The sequence below is a fragment of the Pinus tabuliformis genome, chromosome 8 (assembly GCF_031772625.1).
Source record: "Pinus tabuliformis cultivar Carrire ecotype Pingquan chromosome 8, CPIR1, whole genome shotgun sequence".
NCBI lineage: Eukaryota > Viridiplantae > Streptophyta > Pinopsida > Pinales > Pinaceae > Pinus > Pinus tabuliformis.
Genome location: NC_142294.1, coordinates 417,958,301 through 417,982,749, shown reverse-complemented (window position 1 = coordinate 417,982,749; position 24,449 = coordinate 417,958,301). Strand labels below are relative to the sequence as shown.

The following is a 24,449-nucleotide window of genomic DNA, read 5'->3' as shown; positions in this document are numbered from 1 at the left end:
CAGGTTCCAGAGGTTGGGAGGATTTTCCAGTAGGCAGGAGAGACACTTCCTCATGTTGAAGAAAGTGTAACTAAGTTTGGTCTTCATAAATGTAATTTTGACATTTGTATTTATTCAAGAAAAGAGAAATTATTTTTATATTATTTGTCAATGAGTTTCTTGCTCATTGAAGTAGGTCAAGCACATGTTTAAGTGCTTCTAGGAAGTCAAAAGGTCATTGTGTTTATGTCAGACCCTTAGAGGGCATGTTATACTATGTATAAAAATTGTATAAGGTCAAAGGAATACCTCCAAGCCAAGTGCAAGTCGTCTCCATGCAGCAACGTCCTCCAAAAGAAGCTAAACGATGAAAATAATGAAGAAACAATCAAGTTGGCCTAAAGACATCATGTCGGCCTAATGTCGGCCTAAAGGAGGACAATCCTCTATATATAGAGGCAATCCACTCCCTCTCAACGTCCAACAAGCAAGCTCTGAAATCAGCGAAGGTAGAAGCCAAGGAAAGTGAAGGAAAAGGCAAGTCTAAGGGTCTCCAAGACAAGCGAAGAAAGGAGGAAGAATATCGAAGTGAAGAGCACTGTTTCTAAGACAGAATGCAGTCACACGTGTGAGATAAAAGAGGTCAAGTCTGCGGGTATGACAATAGTGACAAAACATTCCATGAACTAGTGTTGTTTGGGCTAGAGACTAGGCCTACAATGCCTCCCAAGTGAAGCAAAGAAGCCTATCTCTCTCAATGTTTAAAACTCCGACTCCGGTTCGGAAACAACTGAGGGTTGGCTTTGACTCTGACCCCGACTTGGTATTGACTCGGCTGGTTTGATTTCAATGACTTGGTCGTTGTAAAAAATACATTAAATATTTTTTTATTTATAAAAAACATAATTTTAAAGATTTTCATTCATGTTTCCAAACACAAAGCTTTAGAATATAGAGAGAAGACAACATATGATCAAAGTAGGCTCATGAATATATCCATTATATCAAAATGGCACCCAATGCACTGTCTTATACAAAGTTCATACTTAGCCACCAATGCCAGGATTCTTTTTTGCCTCGGCCGAAGGACAATCACCGGACTACAACAACAATAATACCAATTCTCTGCCCCTAATGAAGTCTCAAAACCCTTGATTTAATTCTGGTCAAGCTCCAAAACAGTCAGAGGTAAATATTGATTTATTAGTCCATTGCCAGAACGTTTGCTTTTTTAAAAACATTGTATGGCTCAATGCATTGTTTCAGTTTTCTAATTCATGCCACTAGGATAACCATACTTCGGCCTCGTAATTTTCAAAACTTTCTCATAGTGATAGATTACTTTAGGGCTATAAATATGCAATAAATAACAACCCAACCATTGATATGTAGGAGGCAAAACAACTTTTGACAAATGTGCTTCAATATTTTTGTCAAAGAGACGAGCAGGCCAAGTTGTTACCGAGCTGGCTGAGTCATTACCGAGTCAGCCGAGTTGCTATTGAGTCGACCGAGTCAATGAATAGCTCGGTAACAACCTGGCCAACTGTTTCGTTTTGGCCACTGAGTCGACCCGACCAGGCATTGGGTCGGTCTGACTTAGCCGAGTCGGAGTTGACTTAGCCGTTTTATAAAACAATGATCTCTCTAGCGAAGGAAAAAGGACCCTAATTCTCTAGGGTTCCTACTACACATGGTAGAACTAGGGCTGCTGTTCAGTTACATCTATTTGTACACCTATCTCAAGAAGAATCTCGTTGGATCAAGGGAAGGGTGTCTCCTTAAGCATAGAACATCTCTAAGAGAAGAAGAAGCATATCTCATCAAGAAGCTCACATAAGCAAGGTCTATCTCTAGACAAGCAGCAAAGAAGGAAGACGAAGTCCTAGGGAGCAAAGTGCTGGAAAGAGGAAGTCTAGTTTAAATTGAAGAGTAGAGGAAGTACTTGAATTGTGCTTGGAGGACATCCTAGTCATGGGTCTAGGGTTTGGCATTGATCAATAAGAAGCTTCAATAAGAGAAACCGAAGGGTTTTCCTCTCTAAGAGAGAGAGGTTTTGGCCCTGGCAGAGAGCCAACATCTGTGTTCTTATCCTTATGGTTTTTGTAGCAGTTTGATTGAACACACACACTAATAATAAAAAGGAGATCAAGCTAAGGTAACTATAAAATTGCTTCACAAATTGTTATCAAGTAGAGAAGAATCCTAATATACATCATTGCGTTTGATTCTTCAACACCTCAGTCGGCAACAAGCAGGATGACTTGAGTAGCAATTGTTTCGGGCAGAGTGTGTGATAGGCTGTGCAGAGGTGACGCAGAGCTTGCGCAAAGGGTTTGGACGAGTTGCTTGGGTTTGTCAATTCGAGCTGGGATTGCTTGGAGAAGAGGGTAAATTCCCTCAGTTGATTTTGCTAGTTTTTCTCTTAGTTTAGATAGGCAGTTGGACATCCATATTTATTGTACTCAGAATTTCACTGCTGTATAATTATAAAACCCTTAGCGGTTGCACTGGTTTTCCCACATTGGGTTTTTCCAGGGACATTTATCCAAAAATAATTGTCATTTTTATGTGTGGGTGCTAGCATTTCTTATTTCCAATTTTTGCTTTCGCAGTATTTTATTTGGTGAAGAAATTGCAATGTGAATAATTCATTATTTTTCCGTAAACAAAATAAACTGCATAATTAATTTATCAGTTAGAAGAATTATTTCTAGTTGCCGCATTTCAAGGGATTTTCGCATGGACATAATATTGTAGACTTGTTAATGAGAATTATTATAAATGTTGGATCGTTCAATAAATGTACCTAGTGTTTCGGCTAGATGTGTGATCTTCGCTGCAGCCCATGACCATTGTGCAATTATTAAGAGTGGAACTAATATTGCAAACTTGTTAATGATAATTATTATAGACCTATTAGCCTTCTTTCAACAGGGGTACATATGCACAAATTTATTTTGTCAACACCATTGTAAGCCCATTGAGTGCAAGTATAAAGCCATTTAAAAGCCCTATAGGATGAATATTATGTGAGTGTGTATCCTAGATCTTGATGGTGGATGGTCATGGTCGGTCCTTCTAGCTTCATCTTCATGGTACTTGGTTTTATGGCATTGACGAGATCCCCTTGGTGGGAGGTAACTCCCCTCCCTTGGTGGACATTCTTATGTCCCAGGGTGGTACATAGACATTATGGACGTGGGCCTATTAGGAATCATGATTAATGGGAACGCTCAGTGTCTAGCCTTGTAAAGGTGATGCTTATTGTACTTTTACCCTCATCTCTCCTTAATCTTTTTGCACCTATTTGTTCCCGACATGGTTGTCTCATTGAGTTTGTTGTCATTCCTTGGGCTTGGTGCCTTCGTCTTGTCACAATTCTTCATCTTGGCAGTCTCACATTTTTCAATAGTTTGTGGTTCCCAAGGATGTTTGCGGATGCCAATTTGGGTTCTTGGGGTTTGTTTTTTTTACAGAAATGGATAGTGGATATATTAGATACTTGGCCTTAATGCCAAAAAACGAATTGCAAAAGGTGAGCCTAATTCCATGAGTACCGCACAACCTTGCAAGGCTGTGGCATTTATGCTTAGCTCACATCTCTTTTTAGTTGCTACTATGTGCTCAATTTCAGAGATTTTCCCAAGTTTGTGGATACATACATACTGATTTAACAATAGGCAGTAAAACATGACAACGCTCTAAATTAAGGAATTGGTTCCCATGTTTCCTGTTTGCCTCTGAGCAAAGCTCCAGCCATAAGAAGGACTGCTTTGTTGGCTTCATTGTCCGCCTCCTTATTATTAGTTCTCAACATGTGGTGGAAATTCAATTTCTGGAATGAGTCTCCAAGATCTGTTATTCTGAAGATCAGCCTTGCAAACCTTAGGTCTGTTGGATTGGAATGAGTCACCATAGTGTTAATGATAACCTGAGAATCCCCAATTACATTAGCCTCCCTGATGTTCAACACTTTCAAAAGCTTGAGACCTTGAAAAAGAGCCAAAGCCTTAGCTTGAATGCTAGAAGCGCTGCCCAAACCCCAGGCGAAATTGTGGATCCTTATGCCATCTGGATTCAATATGACACCTCCAGCGCCAGCTCTTCTAGGGTTGCCCTTTGCAACCCCATCAAAAAATAGAGAGTGTCTCAGATGGTTTGTGATCCATCCCTAGAACTCTTTTGCTGTAGCCCTTATTTGCCAATCTTTGGGGAGGGAGATACTATTTGCAATTTTTTGGAACTGAAGATCGAGAGAAGAGCCCCAATTTATATCTTGCTGGGTTAAACTTAAATCATCTTTATGCTCTCTCAGGCACTCTTTTAACTGGCATTTAATCTTAACTACCACAAGCTTGGCATCCTGTTCGTAGTTTCTGAAGATCCTTTTATTTCGCTCAAGCCAAACCTGCCAACAAATTATTTTAGGGAGAGTAGTCCAAGCAGCTCTGATAATTTTGTTTTTTGGTGGGGGACCAGGATACCTTTGCAGCCATTTAGCAAAAAGATCAGGAATGGAGGAAGGCAAAGCGAAGCTGGAGCTCAAAGTTCCCAGCAGCTCGGTCCAGATATGCATTGTGAAAGTGCATTCCAGCATCAGGTGGGTTACGCTTTCCTGGTTTTCCTTGCAAAGGCTGCACCTAGAAGGGTCGTGGAAACCTTGCTTTTGAAGATTATCATCAGTCAGAATTTTGGGGGTTCGCCCCCATGGAGGCCTCGGGCTCGCCCTAGGTAGGCCTCCTCCCCCCCACTGCCTCCATCTGCCGAAGCCTTCTCTTGGCTCTTGGCCGATTTGCCGCCGAAGAAAAAGAATGAAGCAGCCAAGTTTGTCAAGAGGCTCGAGGATATTCCTGAAATTTCCCTGCCGCCAGAAACCCCGATCCAAGTCGCCTTGTCCTTGGCTGAGCGAGCCCTCGTTGGCCAGTTCACCGGTCTATGGCCTTCTCCTAAGTCCACTGAGATCTGGGTCAATAAGAACTGGGCACCTTTGATCAAGAATAGCGTCACTTCTTATTTCTTAGGATGAGGGTTTTTCCTCTTCGAATTCACCTCTAAGGACGACAAGGATCTGATCTTCCAGAATGGCACCTATTTCATGGGCCGCCAGGGCCTTTATCTCAACAAATGGACACCGAACTTCGACCCGACAGTCAATGTTCCCACGACTATTTTGGTGTGGGTCAGGCTTCCAAACCTTAGTCGATTTTTGGCAAGGAGGGATAATGCCATATCCCTTTCCACGGCTCTGGGTTCGTGGCCACATGAGGGTGCTCACACAGCTTGGCGTAGCCTTGAGCTACGGTGTATCCACCAGCCTGCGCACCCCATCCTCTTAAGTCACGATTTCAAGCCAGTGTTGGAGCCAAGCCATGTAGTTTGGATATCAGGACCTCGCACTCCATAAACAGCTCTGGGGGCGTTTGAAGATTCCAGCCAGCCCAACGTGAATCCTGCCAGACGGAAATGTCCCACAGGGAACGCATTCCAGCCTCGTTCATCCATCTGCACAGCGCTTGAAGTGAGCGACAGTCTCCCAATGACTCATTGTTCATTATCCTGTTTGTCCAAAGATTGATCCTTTTTCCATTACCGAGAACCCAGTAGGCATGAGCATTGATGAGGGGGCAGGCTTTGATACAGAGCTTCAGAAAGGGTGTATTTGGTTGCATCAGAGGGTGATCTAGGCAGCGGGAGCGCTGGCCTTTGAAGTATTTTTTCCAAAGAGTTAATTGCGCCCAGCCAGGGTTAGGTGCAATAATTCTCTTGATTAATTTAGCTCCCATTGCAATATTGTGGTTGCCATGATTTTTGAAATTCAAGCCTCCTTCCAACAACAGTTTGGAGATGGTTTCCCAGTTGACTAGTAGAATCTTTTTCTCATTCTGGTTGCCCCCTGTCCAAATTTTTTTTCGAATGATCTCCTCTATTTTTTTGAGAATACCAGTGGGAGCAAGAAGGACAGAAAACTGAAATAAGGGAAGGCTGTTAAGAACAGATTTGATGAGAACAAACTTACCAGCAATGTTAAGCCAGGGAAAGCCCTAGGCAAGCAACTTCTTCTTGAATTTCTCAAATTGGGGGAGCCAATCTCTGCTGTAGGCTCTTTTGATAAAACAGGGAGGCCCAAGTACTTGAAGGAAGTCCAATTTGAGGAGGCGGCGAAACCAAAGGATTTGGAAATGGAGTTGAGCAAGTTGGGAGTTGTGTTCCAGCAATAGATATGGCATTTGCCATTGTTTAGGCAGCTTCTTGAGACAATACAAAACTCGTCCAGAGCTCCTTTAAATTTGGAGGCCATGAGCACAGAAGCAGCTCCCAAAAATAAGGTGTCATCTGCAAAGAGGGCATGATTTATATTTTTAACGCCTCTTGCTATGCAGAGCCCAACGATTTCTTGATCCATCATTTTTTTTGTCTAAATGAAAGCTAAGGACTGAGGCTTGAAGAACAAATATGTTAAAATTGGCAACCAGGGCAAAACTTCATGTGGGTCATCTTATTCATGGCTGATAATATTTTTATTAGATTCCTCTCGTCGAGAGGTGTAGGATTGATATAAAGATCATCCGATTTCAATAAGTATTCATGGAGATATGAATTTATTTTGATTATGGAATTATTATCAAGCCGACCTACAACTCATGTAGGCTCAGAAGCCCAACAGTCGCATCTATTCACCCACCAACGTTGTGTATAAATATAAGAGGACTTTTCCTCATTTGGACTCACTCATCTCATCACATCTCTCTCTCTCTCTACTTTGCAGAAATGAGTCTCTACTGCGCTGAAATGGGTCTCTCTCACACATGTGAAGCCGGAAGCTGTTCAATTTGAAGCTGCAACTGCAGAAGTAAAGATTGACTTGCGTGGCCTAGAAGATCTCCTCTTTGGAACTGCGCTGTAGGTTCATTTGAACCTCCTCTGAAAGCCGCAACTTTTGGTGGTGGAATGAAGTCAATCCGATGAACGATTTGCAAGATATCGACTGCCCTAGTTTGAAGCCGGAAACTGCTGAAACTGAAGCTGCAACTGCAGAAGTAAAGATTGACTTGCGTGGCCTAGAAGATCTCCTCATCTGAACTGCACTGTAGGTTCATCTGAACCTCCTCTGGAAGCCGAAACTTTTGGTGGTGGAATGAAGTCAATCTGACGGTCGGTTTGTGAGATATGGTCTGCCCTAGTTTGATAATGAAGCCGCTAATGCTGATGCTGCTGATCTAGGGTTTGCTACTGCTGATATGAATCAGATTTATTGTACTATTTCTCTCTGCTGAATTATTGAAGATAAAAGAAGATTTGATCAAAGGGTTTCCCCACACATTGTGGGGTTTGTCCCTGGCTAGCCGCCACATCTTGTGTCTCTTGTCTTGGCTTGTTTTCTGTCGATCGTTTAATGTTCTATCTGCACTTTACTTTATGTACATGTGATTGCTAATCGGTGGAATATAATAAGTGTTGAGATTGCAACAAGATGATGGAGCTTAGTGAAAAGAGTCGCCTTCACTAAGTGGGCCCGCAGGCTATTTTTGGCGCAAGTCTATTTTTAGACATATGGATCATGTCTATGTTTATGGATGATTGATCAAGTTGGGAAAAATAGATGGACTTCTATTTTTGATGAAAGTGTGAGTGATCACAGTGTGAGTGATCAAGTCTATTTTTAGACTGGCTGTCAAAAATAGAAAAGTCAAATATTATTATCTCACAATAATATTTGGACTATAAACTTAATCTTATTCTCTTGGAGCACTTCAGTTTGAGCTACGGAAGTGGCACATGCAGCTGTCAGAAGGAAATTCGTTTTTCTTATGAGTCAGTTGAGTTGTTGCATGCATGACTTCAGTTAGAACTCAAGTGAGTTGAGTTTAGTGGACTGGAGGTACAGTTGATGGAGTTGTGTTCAGTTTAACTTAGTTAAACTGGTTGTAGTTAGTCTAACTGCAGATAGACTAATGATGAGTTGTTAAACTAATTATTAACTCATAATACAACTAAAGAATACATCAGTTAACTCAGTTGCATGTCAGTGCATGTTCAGTTCAACAGGGACAGGTGGTAGAGAATCAGATTGCTATCAGTTGTGACTATAGTTGTGCACCAGATCTTGCACAATCAAGGGATTGAGTATGCCAATGAGTTTGCTCACGTATTTGGCCCGCATTTTAGCCTTTGCTCACGTCCACAAAGAGTGAGTGACTATTTTGCAGGTGAAAATCGAGTTTGGGAAGCAATTCTCATCAGTTCTTGAGCAGGTATTGAGCAGTGGAGGCAGGCAAGCAGTGGAAGAGATTTGGAGATCAAATCTGAGCTGTATTGTGTGTAACAGGTGGAGATACTTGTGAGAAGTATTATGCTTTGTATTGTTACATGATTCAATCAATATAATATACAGATAGTGTGGGGTTTTTAGCGAGATGCTTTCCCCGGGATACATACTGTGTTTATGAGTTTGATTGATGCTTCTATGTGTGCCTGTGAATGTTTCTGCTTCTGTAAATTGATGATCAACGTAGAGGAGATTATGTATTATACATGTTCCGCTTATAATTGTATGATCAGGATAATCTCTGTGAATATGTGTCAAATTATTCAAAGTTTCTACATGGTATCAGAGCTAGATAATTGTAGAAAAAATTTCTACATGGTATCGGAGCGAGCTAGATAATTGTAGAAAAAATTTCTACATGGTATCGGAGCAGCTTGATTTGTAGAAGAGATTTTTACAGGATATCAAGCGAGGGTTGATCAGAAGCAGTTGAGTTGGTTGCTGGTGGAATTCGAATTTGCAACAGTGTTTTCTTGGTGACAACGCAGCAATGTCTTTCAACGGATTGCAAATGTTATTCCAAAGCAAGAGCGACCTGGCGCTCAAGGATAAACTTAGTAACAATAAAGATGAGAATGGATCTTCATCAAAGGTATCTGATGAAGAGAATTGCGCTTTGGCTGCCAAAGCAAAGAATGGGAAGAACAAGAAATCTTCTCATTCCGGTGCGAAAGGCAAGAAGCAGGACATGTCCAAGGTGAAGTGTTTTCACTGTCACCAGCATGGACACTATGCCACAAATTGTCCGCAGAAGAAGAAGAACAAGCAAGCTGCTGGATCTGCAAGGGGAGAGGCTTTAGCTTCTCAGTTTGAGCTTGATTTTTCATTGATCGCATGCTTGGTTTCAAGTGTGATGGGATCAGTGTGGTTCTTGGACAGTGGTGCGTCTTTTCACATGACGGGAGATAGAGATTTGTTCTCTGATCTGGAGGACAAAGATCTTGGAGTGCACATCGAGATGGGCGATGATGGTAGATACAGTGTGACCGGTATCGGTACCATTTCCTTTGAGAGGGAGTCTGGTAAACCCTTTGTATTGAAGGAAGTCATGCATGTTCCAGGATTGAAGAAGAATCTCATCTCAGTGGCGATGTTAGAAGACAAGGGGTATGATGTTGTTTTCAGCGAGGGAAAGGCCTTCCTGCGCAGCAAGACAACTGGTGAGACCCGGAAGATAGGGGTTCGAGTGAGGAACCTTTATTAGTTGCATGTAGATGGATGCGCAGCAATGGCAGGCAAGGCAGAAGGATTGGTGAGCCGGGATGATGGCGAGTTGTGGCACAGGAGATTGGGTCACCTTCACCATGGAGCCTTGAAGATACTGTAGCAGATCACTACAGGGCTTCCTAAAGGCACACTTGCGCAGTCAGATCAATGCAAGGGGTGTACTTTGGGGAAGTTTGTGAAAGCCACCTTTCACGAGAAGGATAGTCGCGCCACGACGATCCTTGAGAGAATTCACACAGACGTGTGTGGACCTTTCTCAGTTGCTTCGACAGCAAAACACAGGTATTATGTGATTTTTGTTGATGATTTCTCTCGTAAGTGCTGGATCTTCTTCATGCAGAAGAAGAGCGAGACATATTCAAAGTTCTGTGAATTCAAAGCACTGGTCGAGAAGGAGTCGGGGAAGAAGGTGAAGGCTCTTAGGAGAGATAATGGTGGTGAATACATCTCGGACGAGTTCAAGGATTTCTGCAAGGCAGAAGGGATTCGTAGAGAGCTCATAGCTCCCCATAACCCACAGCAGAACGGGGTAGCTGAGCGGAAGAACAGAACGATTGTGGGTGCTGCACGGGCAATGTTGCATGATCAGGGCCTACCCCTTCACTTGTGGGCGGAAGCATGCAATACAGCAGTTTATGTGCAGAACCGTTGTCCTCATAGGATACTTGGCATGAGTACACCCGAGGAGGCTTATTCTGGTAAGAAGCCTGATCTTTCTCATTTGAGGATTTTTGGTGCTAACGTTTACATGCATGTGACGAAGGATGCCAGAAAGAAGTTGGAGCCGACTGCAGAGGTTGGGATATTTGTGGGGTACACTGATACTCCCCACAACTATCGTGTGTATTTGCCAGACAGTGGTAAAACTGTTGTGCGACGGGATATAAAATTTCAGGAGGAGAAATCCATGAAGTGTTCGCTTGAGAGGGAGCTACACTTGCATGCAGATGAGGAGCTATTAGTTCCTAAGGATGAGCTTCAGGACGTGGATCAGCCACAGGACGAGGTTCATCGAGTGGAAGAGACCACTCATGCAGCGCCAACCATCAGAGGGCGAAAGCGCTTGACAGAAGCTGAGCGACTGGCTCAAGATGCAGAGAAAGTTGTAGGATCACCTACAGCCCAACGCAGGCAGAGACAGTCACCTGATCGGTACACTGGATACATGGCTCTTATGAGCAAGTGTGTTGTGACTGAGCCATCCTCTTTCGAGGAAGCTGTGGAGGATCCCGCATGGGTAGACGCCATGGTGGAAGAGTATGATTCTATTGTCAGAAACAGTGCATGGGAGATTGTTCCTAGACCGGAAGGGAAATCAGTGGTGGGTTCGAGATGGATCTACAAAGTTAAGCAGGCAGCTGACGGGAGTGTGGAGAAGTACAAGGCAAGATTTGTTGCCCGAGGCTTTTCACAGATTGAGGGGATCGATTATGAAGAGACCTTTGCACCTGTCGCAAGGTATTCTTCCATACGGACGATTCTTGCTCTCTCAGCGCAGATGGGATGGCACATTCATCAGATGGATGTGAAGACTGCGTTCCTCAACGGAGTCATTGAGGAGGAGGTGTACATTGAGCAACCCGAAGGCTTTGAAGTCTTCAGCAGCGAGTCGCATGTGTGCAGGCTCAAGAGAGCGCTGTATGGGTTGAAGCAAGCACCACGTGCTTGGTACACACGGATAGACAGCTATTTCACAGGACTTGGATTCTCCAAGAGCGAGGCGGATCCGAACCTATACCAGATTGTGGTGGAGGGTAAGTTGCTTATCATTGTACTGTATGTTGATGATTTGATTCTAACGGGTGATGAGCTGTTGATACTGTCATGCAAGAAGGATCTTGCTACAGAGTTTGAGATGAAGGATTTGGGCCTCCTTCACTATTTCCTAGGATTGGAAATATGGCAGCGCAGTGGTGGACTGTTTGTTTCTCAGGGCAAGTATGCTCGGGAGATACTGGAGAAGTTAAACATGCATGGCTGCAAGCCTGTTGATACTCCTCTTCCTGGAGGTTGGAGGAAGGAGGATGCCACTTCGGGAGAAGAAGTGGATGCCACTGTTTATCGACAGTTGGTGGGGTCGCTGATGTATTTGGTCAATACACAACCTGATATATGCTATGCAGTTAACCAGCTTTCACAAGCTATGGTTAAGCCTACCAAGCTCTTTTGGAAGGCGGGCAAGCATGTATTGAGCCACTTGAGAGGCACATCGGGATATGGATCTTGGTACAGGCAGGAGGATGCAGAGTGGGTAGGGAGCCCAACGGACAGAAAGAGCACATCAGGAGGGGTCTTCAGTATCGGATCGACAGTAGTTTCTTGGTACAGCAGGAAGCAGAGATCTGTGTGGATGAGGATGATCTTGGTCAGGTTTTTCGGGTCCAAGCACATCAGGTACCATCATATCAGAGATTGTGTGCAGCGGAGGATCATGTTACTTTCGTACATTCCAACGGAGGATCAGGATGCTGATATTCTGACGAAGGCTCTCACCAGGAGCAAATTCGAGTACCACCGAGGCAGGATAGGGGTTGTTGATAATCCATATCTTGTCGAGAGGGAGTGTTGAGATTGCAACAAGATGATGGAGCTTAGTGAAAAGAGTCGCCTTCACTAAGTGGGCCCGCAGGCTATTTTTGGCGCAAGTCTATTTTTAGACATATGGATCATGTCTATGTTTATGGATGATTGATCAAGTTGGGAAAAATAGATGGACTTCTATTTTTGATGAAAGTGTGAGTGATCACAGTGTGAGTGATCAAGTCTATTTTTAGACTGGCTGTCAAAAATAGAAAAGTCAAATATTATTATCTCACAGTAATATTTGGACTATAAACTTAATCTTATTCTCTTGGAGCACTTCAGTTTGAGCTACGGAAGTGGCACATGCAGCTGTCAGAAGGAAATTCGTTTTTCTTATGAGTCAGTTGAGTTGTTGCATGCATGACTTCAGTTAGAACTCAAGTGAGTTGAGTTTAGTGGACTGGAGGTACAGTTGATGGAGTTGTGTTCAGTTTAACTTAGTTAAACTGGTTGTAGTTAGTCTAACTGCAGATAGACTAATGATGAGTTGTTAAACTAATTATTAACTCATAATACAACTAAAGAATACATCAGTTAACTCAGTTGCATGTCAGTGCATGTTCAGTTCAACAGGGACAGGTGGTAGAGAATCAGATTGCTATCAGTTGTGACTATAGTTGTGCACCAGATCTTGCACAATCAAGGGATTGAGTATGCCAATGAGTTTGCTCACGTATTTGGCCCGCATTTTAGCCTTTGCTCACGTCCACAAAGAGTGAGTGACTATTTTGCAGGTGAAAATCGAGTTTGGGAAGCAATTCTCATCAGTTCTTGAGCAGGTATTGAGCAGTGGAGGCAGGCAAGCAGTGGAAGAGATTTGGAGATCAAATCTGAGCTGTATTATGTGTAACAGGTGGAGATACTTGTGGGAAGTATTATGCTTTGTATTGTTACATGATTCAATCAATATAATATACAGATAGTGTGGGGTTTTTAGCGAGATGCTTTCCCCGGGATACATACTGTGTTTATGAGTTTGATTGATGCTTCTATGTGTGCCTGTGAATGTTTCTGCTTCTGTAAATTGATGATCAACGTAGAGGAGATTATGTATTATACATGTTCCGCTTATAATTGTATGATCAGGATAATCTCTGTGAATATGTGTCAAATTATTCAAAGTTTCTACAATAAGAAAAAGAAGTAAACTGTTATAAGCATAGAACATACCATAACTTAACATGGTATCAGAGCTGAGGTGAAGACAAAGCCCGAGCAAGAGCAAGAGCAATCATCGAAGAGAATATTGGCAAGGCTATCCTAAAAGAACTATGGGGTCCTCAACACTCTTTCCTGCTGAAGACAAGCTCCGTGAGAAAGCTGACTATCACGGATGGAAGATGTCTATCGATCTAACCCTTGAGAATCAAGGAGCGTTGGATCATGTGAGAGGCAATATTGTTGAGCCTCCATCAAATGCATCGGCTGCTGCCTGGAACAAATGAAAAAATGGAGAAGTCAAAACAATAGAAGATCATCCGGGACTCTATCGACAAGCACTTGGTGGCCTACATCTCTGAACTGGACACCTCCAAGGAAATCTACAATAGACTGGTGAGTTTATTTAAAGTTAATGATGCAAATCAAGTTTTGTTTCTTAGAAATAAGCTGAGGGAAATCAAGAAGGGTAAAGATGAAAGTATGCAAGCATACTTCTTAAGAACCACCGAGATCAGGACCGATCTCCTATCTATTGGGGAAACTATTACTGACAGAGAAATGGCACTCACAACTCTTGGAGGATTGCCATTTGAATGGTATGTGTTGAGGACTACTCTTTTGAACTATAATGTAATTCTTGGTTTTGATGAATTAATGGCTAGATGCATTCAAGAAGAAACAAGGGAAGAAGTGCAAGAAATGCCCATGCCTAAAGGTCCTCCTGCTGCCTTTTCTTCTCATGCAAAGAAAAGAAATAATTCGGGACTAAATCAAAAGGAAAGGCTGGACCTAAGGCTAGAAGAAAATGACGATGTTACATTTGCGATAAAGCAAGTCACTATGTATGAGATCATGAGCATCATGATGAATGAGATCATAGACATATAGCATAGCATGATGATGATGCACACTAGTTTGAGCAGCATTATGATGGATAAAATCATGGACATGGGCAGCATGATTAGAGAAGCATGGTATAGTATGCAGTGGTGCAACTCGAAATCCCTCTGATGGCAATCAAAGGAATGACAAATTCAACAACAAAGGTAAGAGGAGAGCTGGGAATCAAGGAAGATGACAAGCATTCAAGAAGGCTAGAAATTCTAGGATGTATTAAATGCACCTGACCTCAAAAGGAACCTAGTGTCCATCTTGGCAATGGAAGACAGAGGCTACAAGGTAACCTTCAGCAATGGCAAGGTATGTATATGGAAAAATAATGTTAAAGATGCCTTTACTCTTGGGTTTAGTGTTGATTCATTATATCAGGTCGATGGAAGTCCACTAGGTGTCATGTCTTGTGACGCAACTCTTTAGTCCGAACTTTGGCATCAGAGGTTTACCCACCTTCATTACAAAGCTCTACCCGATGTAAGACAGATGGTAACAGGGATGCCCGAATTCCAAGTAGAGAAAGAAGGTGTATGTCCGGGATGTGCCAAAGGAAAGCTCAAAAGGGGACCATTCCCCTCAAGCCAAAGCAAGACCTCCGATATATTACAATTGGTTTACTCAGGCATACCTGAGGTTGGCATTAAGAGGGAGACTACTACACCACATACTCCACACGATGATGGAAGCTTTCCGGGCCATGCTACATGATCAAAGACTTCCAAAGTTTCTATGGGCTGAAACTACAATCACCGCCGTATATGTACAAAATCGATGCCCTCATCAAGCATTGGGTTCCTAAACTCCTAAAGAAATGTTCACCACCGGTCAAAGGGAAGTCGTGATTAGTCATGATGTCACCTTTGACAAAGATATGGCTCTCAGCAAGGTGGACAATCTGTTGACTTTGAGTAGCTCTCTAGAAGCCGACACTTGGGAATCGAAAGAAAAGGATGATGAATCAATGCCTGATGTAGAATAACCCATGGATCCGATTGATCCTCATCCACATGAGCCTTCCTCTTCTAGGAAGAGGCCTTCATGGCTTAGGGGGATACTTGATGATGCTGAAGGACATGTTGCACCCTAAGGAACCTTCCATCAAAGTAAGAAACTTAACAGGTATCAGGGATACCTCACCATCATGAGCACGATCATACAAAATGAACCTTCATCATTCTCAGTTGTCATCAAGCATTAACTATGGAAGGATGCTATGACCATAGAATATGAGTCTATTATGGAGAATGATGTCTGGGAAGTAGTTCCCAGACCCTGGACAAGACAATTGTTACTTCAAAATGGCTCTACAAGATAAAGCATGCAGCAAATGGAAGTATGGAAAAGTATAAGGTTCATTTTGTTGCTCGTGGTTTATCCCAGAAGGGAGGTATAGACTATGATATTTGCACTTGTTGCCAGATATACGACCATCCGCTTGATCATAGCCCTTGTGGCTTCACAAGGATGGAACCTACATCAGATGGATGTTAAGAGTCTCAGTGCTCCCAAAAGATTACTTATTGAAGATTATCCTTGGGTGATTTTATTAGCAGAAGCCTTAGAGGTTATTTATCCTAGGAGTACTTGGATTATCTAATCTCTAAGATCTGTTGGGGAAGCCTCCCTTGTGGGGATAATATCCAACCACAAAATAGTAGGGGAACAATCTTGTTGCCCTTAACCTAGAGTACTTAGTGAGACATTGAACCAAGGTGCTATATTTTGCAGTAAAAGGGACCTTTTCGTTTGAACTCAAATGCTAAATTAACCTAAAGAACCATAGCAATCCTATCTTTCACCTTAAACCCTAATTGTCCAAATCAATATTGCACGACTCGTACTCGGCAAATACATAGCTGGCATATCACTTGCCGACTTGGGAAGACTTGGGAAAGAATCGACAAATAGCAAAAAACTAGAAAATATTTCATTTTTTTGCATAAAAGATGAATTAATGGCATTTCTAATGCATACAAGTTATAAAACTGTGCTTTGCACAAGAATTCATAACATCATCTCATAAAATACGATCATATAACATAACACAATTGATATTTGTATTCAAAATTTTTAAAAGCAAACTGAAAAATGATTTCATAAACAAAATCACATGTCGTAGCAACTTGTAAGTTCTCCATGTGAAGGTCCCTGCAAAAGCTTGTTGCAGGCTTCTGCGGCCCTGATGCTAGAGGTGAGCTTGATTCCAAGTGAAGTGAGTGTGAGCAAGCAGGGAAGAGGCTGGCCTGAGTACCAGCCGAGTGTCCATGAGTTCGTAGAGTGCTCTTGAGTTTCATTGAGTTTGGTGAGTGGCGAGTCTGTGGGTTGAGTATGGCCGAGTCACTTGTTTCATAGTTGACTCAGCCATACCTGACCCACTCGGTGAGTACTTGTCGTGTCATGCTACATTGGTCCAAATCCTTTAACTGGTGGTATTTGAAGTAAAATCCTTAGGAGGCTCTTGACTTGGTTTTATGGGGCCATTAGATTCCTAAGATCTAATAAGGTGACCCCCCTTGAGTTAGAGGAGAGCTAGCACGAAACAAGAGGAGGGTTGGTGAGGTGACAGCATCCCCACTCTTGATGACAATGGATCTCGCACTTGAGCTTTTGGACTTTATCTCTAGGAATGCGAGATTTTGCTGTAAGAGGTTTGAGAGAGAGGGATCTCAAGCATATGGTGGAGAGGGTTGCATGTAGAAATGGGGTTATGAGTGAGGATGAAGTTATGTGTAGGTAGGGTCCATGGGCATTTGGCATGGAAATACGAGCAAGGACAATAGAAGAACTGAAGAAACAACAAAACAATTTCACAGAAGAACCAGAATGAATTTTGTGGGGGTGTTGAAGTGAAGATGGCGAACCAGCCAAAGGAAAAGGAGCCAAATCAGAGTAATGTGCATTTAAGGAAATATGAGCAGGGTGGGCTAGAGAACTAGAAAAACAATAGTTGGATGGGAGAAACACAATCAACTTCATGTGGGCATGGAGAAACAGGCCAGGGAAAAAAGGTTTTGTTTTATGGAGAAAGAGAGGAATTAGATTATTAGAATATGGTTTTCAGCAAACATGAGCAGGGAGGGTGGAATGCTAGAGAAATAATAGTTGCATGGGTGGTCGTGTGGGAACTAGAATTAATTATGTGTGGGCAGGGAGAATCAGACCAAGAAAAAGAGGTTACCTTTCATGGAAAAACAGAGGGATTGGATCACAGGGATATTATGGTTCCAAGGAAATGCAAGCAGGAAATGTGGGAGAAGCAGAGGAACAATATTCATTCAGGTGGATGCGTTGAAGAATTTGAATCAAATCCATGCAGGAATGGGCACAGGCAGCGAAATAACAGAAACACTGATAACAAGTGGACTATTGCTGATAGGTAGATTTCACTAATGATGTTTTGGCATACATATTTTTCGGCACAGTTCTCTTTTGGATTTGAACGTTTTATTTATTTAATTTAGAATTCGACGCCTGCTTTAAATTGCGGGAGCCTTCGCTTTGTGCACTTTCAATATAGTTGTATATTGTCATACAATGTATATTTCCACTGAAGTACAAAAAAAATCATGCAAATTTCTATATCATTGTTCTGAATAGTTTAGACAAACCTTTTCATTTTTGGATTGTCTTCAAGGGTAGCTATGGTTTCATTTTAATTTTCCTTCTTTACTTCACACACTCCGGTTTACAGGATCATATCACACAAAGAACCCTGTATTTGGTTATGTTCTAATAGCATTATTATTTCTGAATTGCAGGATCAGAAAAGTCTACAAGAAACACTGACAACATGCAAATAGGTGGGCCTAATACAGTGCATCCTGTCACGCCTGCTTGGGCAAGTTGTAACATGGAAGGCATATGCCATGAGAGCATAGACACAGGGAGTACTTCCAAGGATGCTGCCGGATTTGAAATAAAACCAAAGGGTAGTCCTTCACTTGGTGCTAGCAGCCTGTTTTCTTCACCCTCAAAAAGATGCTCGTCATTTGTATTTGACTCTCTAGGAGATTTTGCAGACGAAGACTCTGATTCAGTTTTGCTTTTTGATGTCCCTTCAAACCTGTCCTTTCCACAGGCAGAACTTTTGCACACCCCTGTTTTGAAATGTAAAGCCCCCAAGGACATTGTTAGTGATGCCAGCAACCTTGAGAATTCAAACAGTGGTGGACCAGTTGTCAACTCAGAGGAAAGTCCCGATTGGGGTAGCCTTTTATGGAACTCTTCATTTGTTGGATCTGGCCAAACACTATCTGGTGGAACCGTACTGAACCCGGATAAAACACACCTCTGAATAGTTCGATCAATCGGCGTTGCAAGTGATATGCTATAGTGTCTATTTTGAAGTTCTTGTTTCTTTCTGAGAGAGTCCTCAAACCCCAATTTGGCTATATAGAGGGGTAAATGTTTCATCGAGTTGTGGTCAAGAGTGTATGATAGCTAGTTCGGATCCTTGTGCAACTGTGTTTGTTGAGTTGAAAGTATACCTGTGATGTAATCAGACAGAGCAGCCTTGCTTTGATATTTCTACGTAGAAAATACAAAAATAAAAGAGCTTCCCTGTATTTCCAGACAAACCCTTCATAAAAATCTCTTGTGGGCTACATTTATTTTGCTCATGAATTATTGGGTTTTATTTGTAATCTCATGCATTGATTCTATGTTCACTGTTCCAGCAACAACTGGACCTCGTAAGATTCATCCATGGTGTTTCATTAATTGATCAAGTTTCTTGTTATACCTCTGAGATCGAGCCTAACCTTGTTGAAATCTTATCTGTTTATCTCAGATCCTCTTTTTCCCCTTTTTTTGAAAACAGTACATTGCTGTTCATTAACAGCTAGCTGACAAAATGTTCAGGGGTTTCGTAGAGAAAACTTGGTCAAGTTCATCATATGTTTTTGGTGGTTTTCCATGTTGAAGGTTTTATTGTGAGAAAGGAAAGATGGTGGTCTGAAGTGTTCCTGTCATGGTGCCGGGCGATTGTGGAAGGTGATATTTATGGATCAGATAAGATTCTTGTAATCAAGGATATGAGATGACTGATGCTATGAGACAACTTCTAAACAGAATTAGACATGTTTATGTCGAAAATGTACAGCGCTTGTTGTGAAGGTGATCATGAGATCATAAAAAGGTCAATAAGAGAAAGACCAATGCGAGGCAGAGTGCAAAGTTTCCAGCTAGGAGTGGTTGGTGTCTTGTCCGTGCACTGGAATATTATTGATACATTGCCAGACATTTAAAAAGAGTCATTAATGATAACCGAGGGCACCAATCCACCAGCATGGAAATTTTGCTGGAACTGCTGTAAATGCATTGTCATTGATGAAGCATATTCTCAATGGAAACCAAAACAAAATCTAAAGCCACACTTCGGCAAATCGAAAGACCTTATGTATGCTCAAAATATCGTGCCCATGCTAGAGGTATTGTGCCATTTGGTTCTATTCAAAACTAGGTAAATGCAAATTCTTTTATCATCTAGAATAGAGCATGCATGTGAGGAAAGTACAATGCCGCATAGTTAATAAGAAATCAAGCATTTCTATAGTGGTGAGGTTAAGTTTTTCCATAGCAGTTTAAGTAGGTTGTTTGGGAGTATATAATTATCCCACGTACGAATAAATGAACGTATAATATAAACATTGCTTAACTAGAATAAGAGTATACTATTATTTCAGGTATATTTCTTAAATTTCTTTCCAGAAAATTCTCTGCAACATGAACTATGAAAATTTACACTCTCATATGCTTAGCTTTTCAAAATGTATGTAGTATCATAGGGATACAGGCTTGGATCATTTGATCCTTCGAAGACAGAAGATCCAAGATAATTGAAGTTGTTCAGTTAGAGGAGAGAGAAGGCATAAAGCCAAGGTAAGAAATTATTTGACTTTTGTATGTTTAAAGCCTTGAATGATTTTTAGTCATATCCAAATTTAATTGCAAAGCTTAAAGGGTGTTGGATTCCCACAGCAAATGTGGGATAAATTGAAATAAATCAAAAGAATATAAGACAAGAATGTTAACACCCATGAACAAGAAGGTCGCAAGTCTGAATCACAACCACAACATGATTGAGAAGAAGTGACGAAAGCCAAAGTGGGATAGTGTTTAAATGCTGCAAGGGCATGTTCTATGTGAAAGCTGGTGTAGTCCAGCAAAACAATTGTTTTTTGTAGATTAAATACCAGATTGTATGCCTTCAAAAAACCAGGGCATCTAATATGTTGGCTCCCCATGCCTCGGAGAGATTAAAGACTGCTCCGATATATTTTCCGATAATAAATGCTCTGAATCATTTTTTCCTTGAACAATGAAAAGAGTTGAGGACTCTAATAAATGACTGAACTTTAGATGAAACTTAATAAAGAATGGTACACGAGATATAGAGTACTAGATATAGAGTACTTGGCGATGGAGTCTTCTGTTAAGGTGTCCATGGTGAAAAAGTCACCAATTCAAAACCCCTGAGCACAAATCCAGCCATGAGTACAAGTTGGTGTGATCCAGACTGGTTGCCCTAGCTTGCTGTTTCTCAAGACACAAGTTAATCCTACCAATTTATAGACAAACAAACCCCCCAAAATAAACAAAACAAACTAAATAAAAAACAAATACACATAAATAAAAATAAAAGTTATCACTTATATGAAATTGTCATTGAACAACTTGAGGCATGACTATTAAAGAATATAAACATAGGTTTATTCTTAACTTTTCCTACTATCTCCTAACTCTTCTATCTATGAGCATATCCTTCTTTTTTTTAACTAGCACCTTTATATAATATCTCCTAAATCCTTTATCTATTAGCATATATTTTTTCCCGAACCAGCACCTTTATATATCCTAGAGACTTTGATAAGTGTACTGCTTACTTTGAGTTTTAGATGGGACTTAAACGTAAAAGCGGCATTGGGAAGCAAGAAGCCCACTTTTATGGGGTGTTTGCTTTTTCCTTAAAAGCTTCTTACTATTTTCTTTATCAATCAGGGTATCCTTTTTCAGTGGTTCCTTTTACAAAGTTAAGGGGAATGTTTGATAATTTTCTTTATCAATCAGGGTATCCTTTTTCAGTGGTTCCTTTTACAAAGTTAAGGGGAATGTTTGATAATTTGTGTTCAAACTAAATTTAGTAGCTATTCTATTCTTATTGAGGTAAATGAGTTGAAGCATTGTCTAGTTGTTTGTTTTTGTGTCTTTAAATTATGAATCTTAATCTATTTATTCTATAGTTATGAATGGATAGACATTAGCATGGGATATGTGGCATTCACATATCCATATAACATAAATACACATATCATAGAGTTGCAATGAGATTATTTAATTGGTATGTATTTTTCTTTTCGAGGTTGGTTTTTATTTTTATCTTCTTTGTGTAATATGTCAAACAACAATATTTTTTATCCATATTGTTTGATTTTCTCATTGCTTTTGATGTTCATTTTGGTGTTGTTTTATTTTTTGTTGTTGTGTATTTCAGATTTTCTTTCTACTATTGATATACCAAAAAATATTTGTAAAGCACCATTAATATTTTGCTCTCTCAATTTCCCTACACTTGTTTTTTTACTATGTTCATTTGTTCATCTTCTAATTCCCATTGTATTGTTGCTCTATTGCAATCATCTATGACTATGTTTTTTGTATTACTTCATATGTTACATGCATTTTCTGTTCATTAAACACATTTGTTATATGATAACCAACTTTGATGTTGATTATTTTACATTTCTACCTTATTAGTTTACACATCATCTTTTTTTTTCCGGGGGAAATAGAGTTCATAATTCTATTAAGTAGATAATAGAGATTACACGCTGTTGATTCCAAGGCATATGCTGTAGTGTGGCGATGCCACTGTTCAGTAAATATTTACATAAAGCTGTCCTGTAGGTGTCACTATGGATACGATGGGGCTGTATCCATAACAAAAAAATAAACAGTATTACATAAAAAGTTCAAAATTAAGCAGAGTTTTGAGGTGTATAAACCTCGAGCCAAGTACTAACAAAATAGCGTCGATCAGAGCCATGCAGATATATACAAAAATTGACAAGTGGATCAAAATTTTCAGATGGGGAGGATGTCCCCTTGTTGTAGACCATCAATATAGGGACGGTGGTAGAACCTGTGCATCCCCTCTGGGCTGTATTCTTCGATCATCCAATCGCCTAGAGGCCGATCCGCCGCTTCTTTCGAGAGCCGGTCAGCAGTTGTATTTCTTTCCCTGTAGATATGAGAAACAGTGATCCGGTCAAAATGTGTTTTGAGAAAAACAATTTCTTCCAAGATGTGTTTCAAAGAATATGTATGACAGATAGATTTATTATTTGCCCAATCAATCACTATCTTTGAGTCCCCAAAAATTTGTACTTGTCGACAATTTTTAGATAGTGCAAAATATAGTAGATGTCTCAGTGTAATAAGCTCAGCATGATTGTTGGTACCCAGACCGAGTCCCAATCTCAGGTGGAAATAATGTGTATCTGTTAAATGAAATAGAATACCCCCTCCACAACCATGAGCCGATGCGGCCCCATCGAAATAGGCCCAAGGCATATCCCTGTTAATAATTTCGGGCGTGATATGCCTGGGAGGATTAGATTTGTTTTCATATGGAATTTCTGTGTAGGCTGCGCAAATGGAAGGCGGAAGGAGCTGCCAGTTAGCCCTGCCCTCCTCAAATATGATGTCGTTGCGCTTGTTCCAGATGTACCAGGACACCACTAACGGTAGATTTCTTGCCTTTTCCGAGGTCACAGCAGTCCACCAATGCGCCCAGGCTGTGGGAATATCATCTGCGTGCCAGGCGGTGGTGATATTGAGGGACTGTTTGACCTGCTGCCAAATGTCTAAGGTGACTTCGCAAGTGAGGAATAGGTGAGGCGTAGATTCCTCCTCCTTTCTGCAGAGTACACACCAGGTAGGTCCAGCAAAAGCCCGGTTTTTGAGGTTGTCCCCGGTTGGTATTTTATTCGCCAGAATGTTCCACATTAGAAGTCTGGCCCTAGGCTGTGCTTGAAGCTGCCAGATATCCGACCACCAGTTTTTGTGAAAGTCAGGCTTCTTGGCCTCAATGATCTTTAAGTAGCCAAGCTTTGGTGCATATATTCCAGATTTAGCAGGTGCCCAAATGAGTTCATCTTCCTGCTCATGTAGCTTGATATGTGTTTCAGTAAGTGCCTGTATGTATCTTTGCCAATGTTCAGTCCATTCATCTGTCAAGTGCCACTGTTGATCCGTTACCCATGCCTGAGTGAATATGGTAGATCGATGTGGGTCACCAACCTGTGCTAGATATTTGATGCCCCTATTGTTGAGGTGTCGGATCAGGTCTTCCGGCAGAAGGTGAGCGTTCCCTGACCCAGGCCAAGGGTCTAACCCTATACGGACTTGAGCTCCATTACCTATTTTCCATAATAGATTATCCTTGATGAGAGGCAAAGCTTTTAGAGTAGCTCTCCAGATTGCAGATACGCCCTGGTAATTCCATGATGGTCTGCGAAGCCAATCTGTGATATTGGAAGGCCAAATGTATTTTTTATGTATAACTTCGGCCCATAAACTGTCCATCTTGAGTAGTGACCAGCCCTGTTTTGCTGTTAAAGCTTGTGCAAATTCTGAGAGGGATTTAAGCCCCCACCCACCCCATTTCTTTGGCATGGAGACGAGGGACCATCTTGTCCAAGCAAATATCTTTCCCTTTTTATTACCATTCCACAGGAATCTGTTACATATTTGCTGTATTTTTTGTAAAATGCCTTTCGGGATCCATGTGAGGGACATCCAATAAACTGGTGTGGCCTCAAGAACTGATTTGATCAGCTGTAGCAGTTTACACATCATCTTATAACAAAGGTCCAAATGTTAAGTACATCATCACCAAGATTTCCATTACATACATTCAAGTTCACTTCTTGCCATTGAGTACATCACCAACCTTTCCATTACATATATCATAATAATGAAAGGTATCTTGAGAATCCCATTTAACTATCTACTTAACACTACCCTTCATGAGTTCCTATTTGCCACTTCTATGAATTTAGACCATTATCACCTTGAAAAGATCAAATCAAACTCTTTAGTTCTTCCTAGTTAACGATTCTAGTGAGAAAACACATATCCATGTAAATCGTACTTGTTTATCTTTCACTATTGACGATCTTTATCCTTGAAGTATTTAGTTTGACTTGGTTTGTAGAGCATTTTATAAACTTTTTGTTTTTGTGATATCTTTATGTTCAATCAAGAGAACAAAGGT

At 41.1% G+C, this 24,449-nt stretch overlaps 1 protein-coding gene across 3 annotated transcripts in view; it reads left to right on the top strand.

Annotated features, from left to right (window-relative positions):
* Positions 1 to 18,566, top strand: part of LOC149235830 (GATA transcription factor 26-like) — a 187,720-nt gene extending 169,154 nt beyond the window's left edge. For all 3 annotated transcript variants that reach the window (XM_089372203.1, XM_089372204.1, XM_089372205.1), the window contains one exon: positions 17,932 to 18,566. In XM_089372203.1, coding sequence (XP_089228329.1) covers positions 17,932 to 18,467 — 536 coding nt within the window. In that variant the 3' untranslated portion in view covers positions 18,468 to 18,566. The remainder of the gene's footprint in view (positions 1 to 17,931) is intronic.
* Positions 18,567 to 24,449: the final 5,883 nt, after the last annotated feature.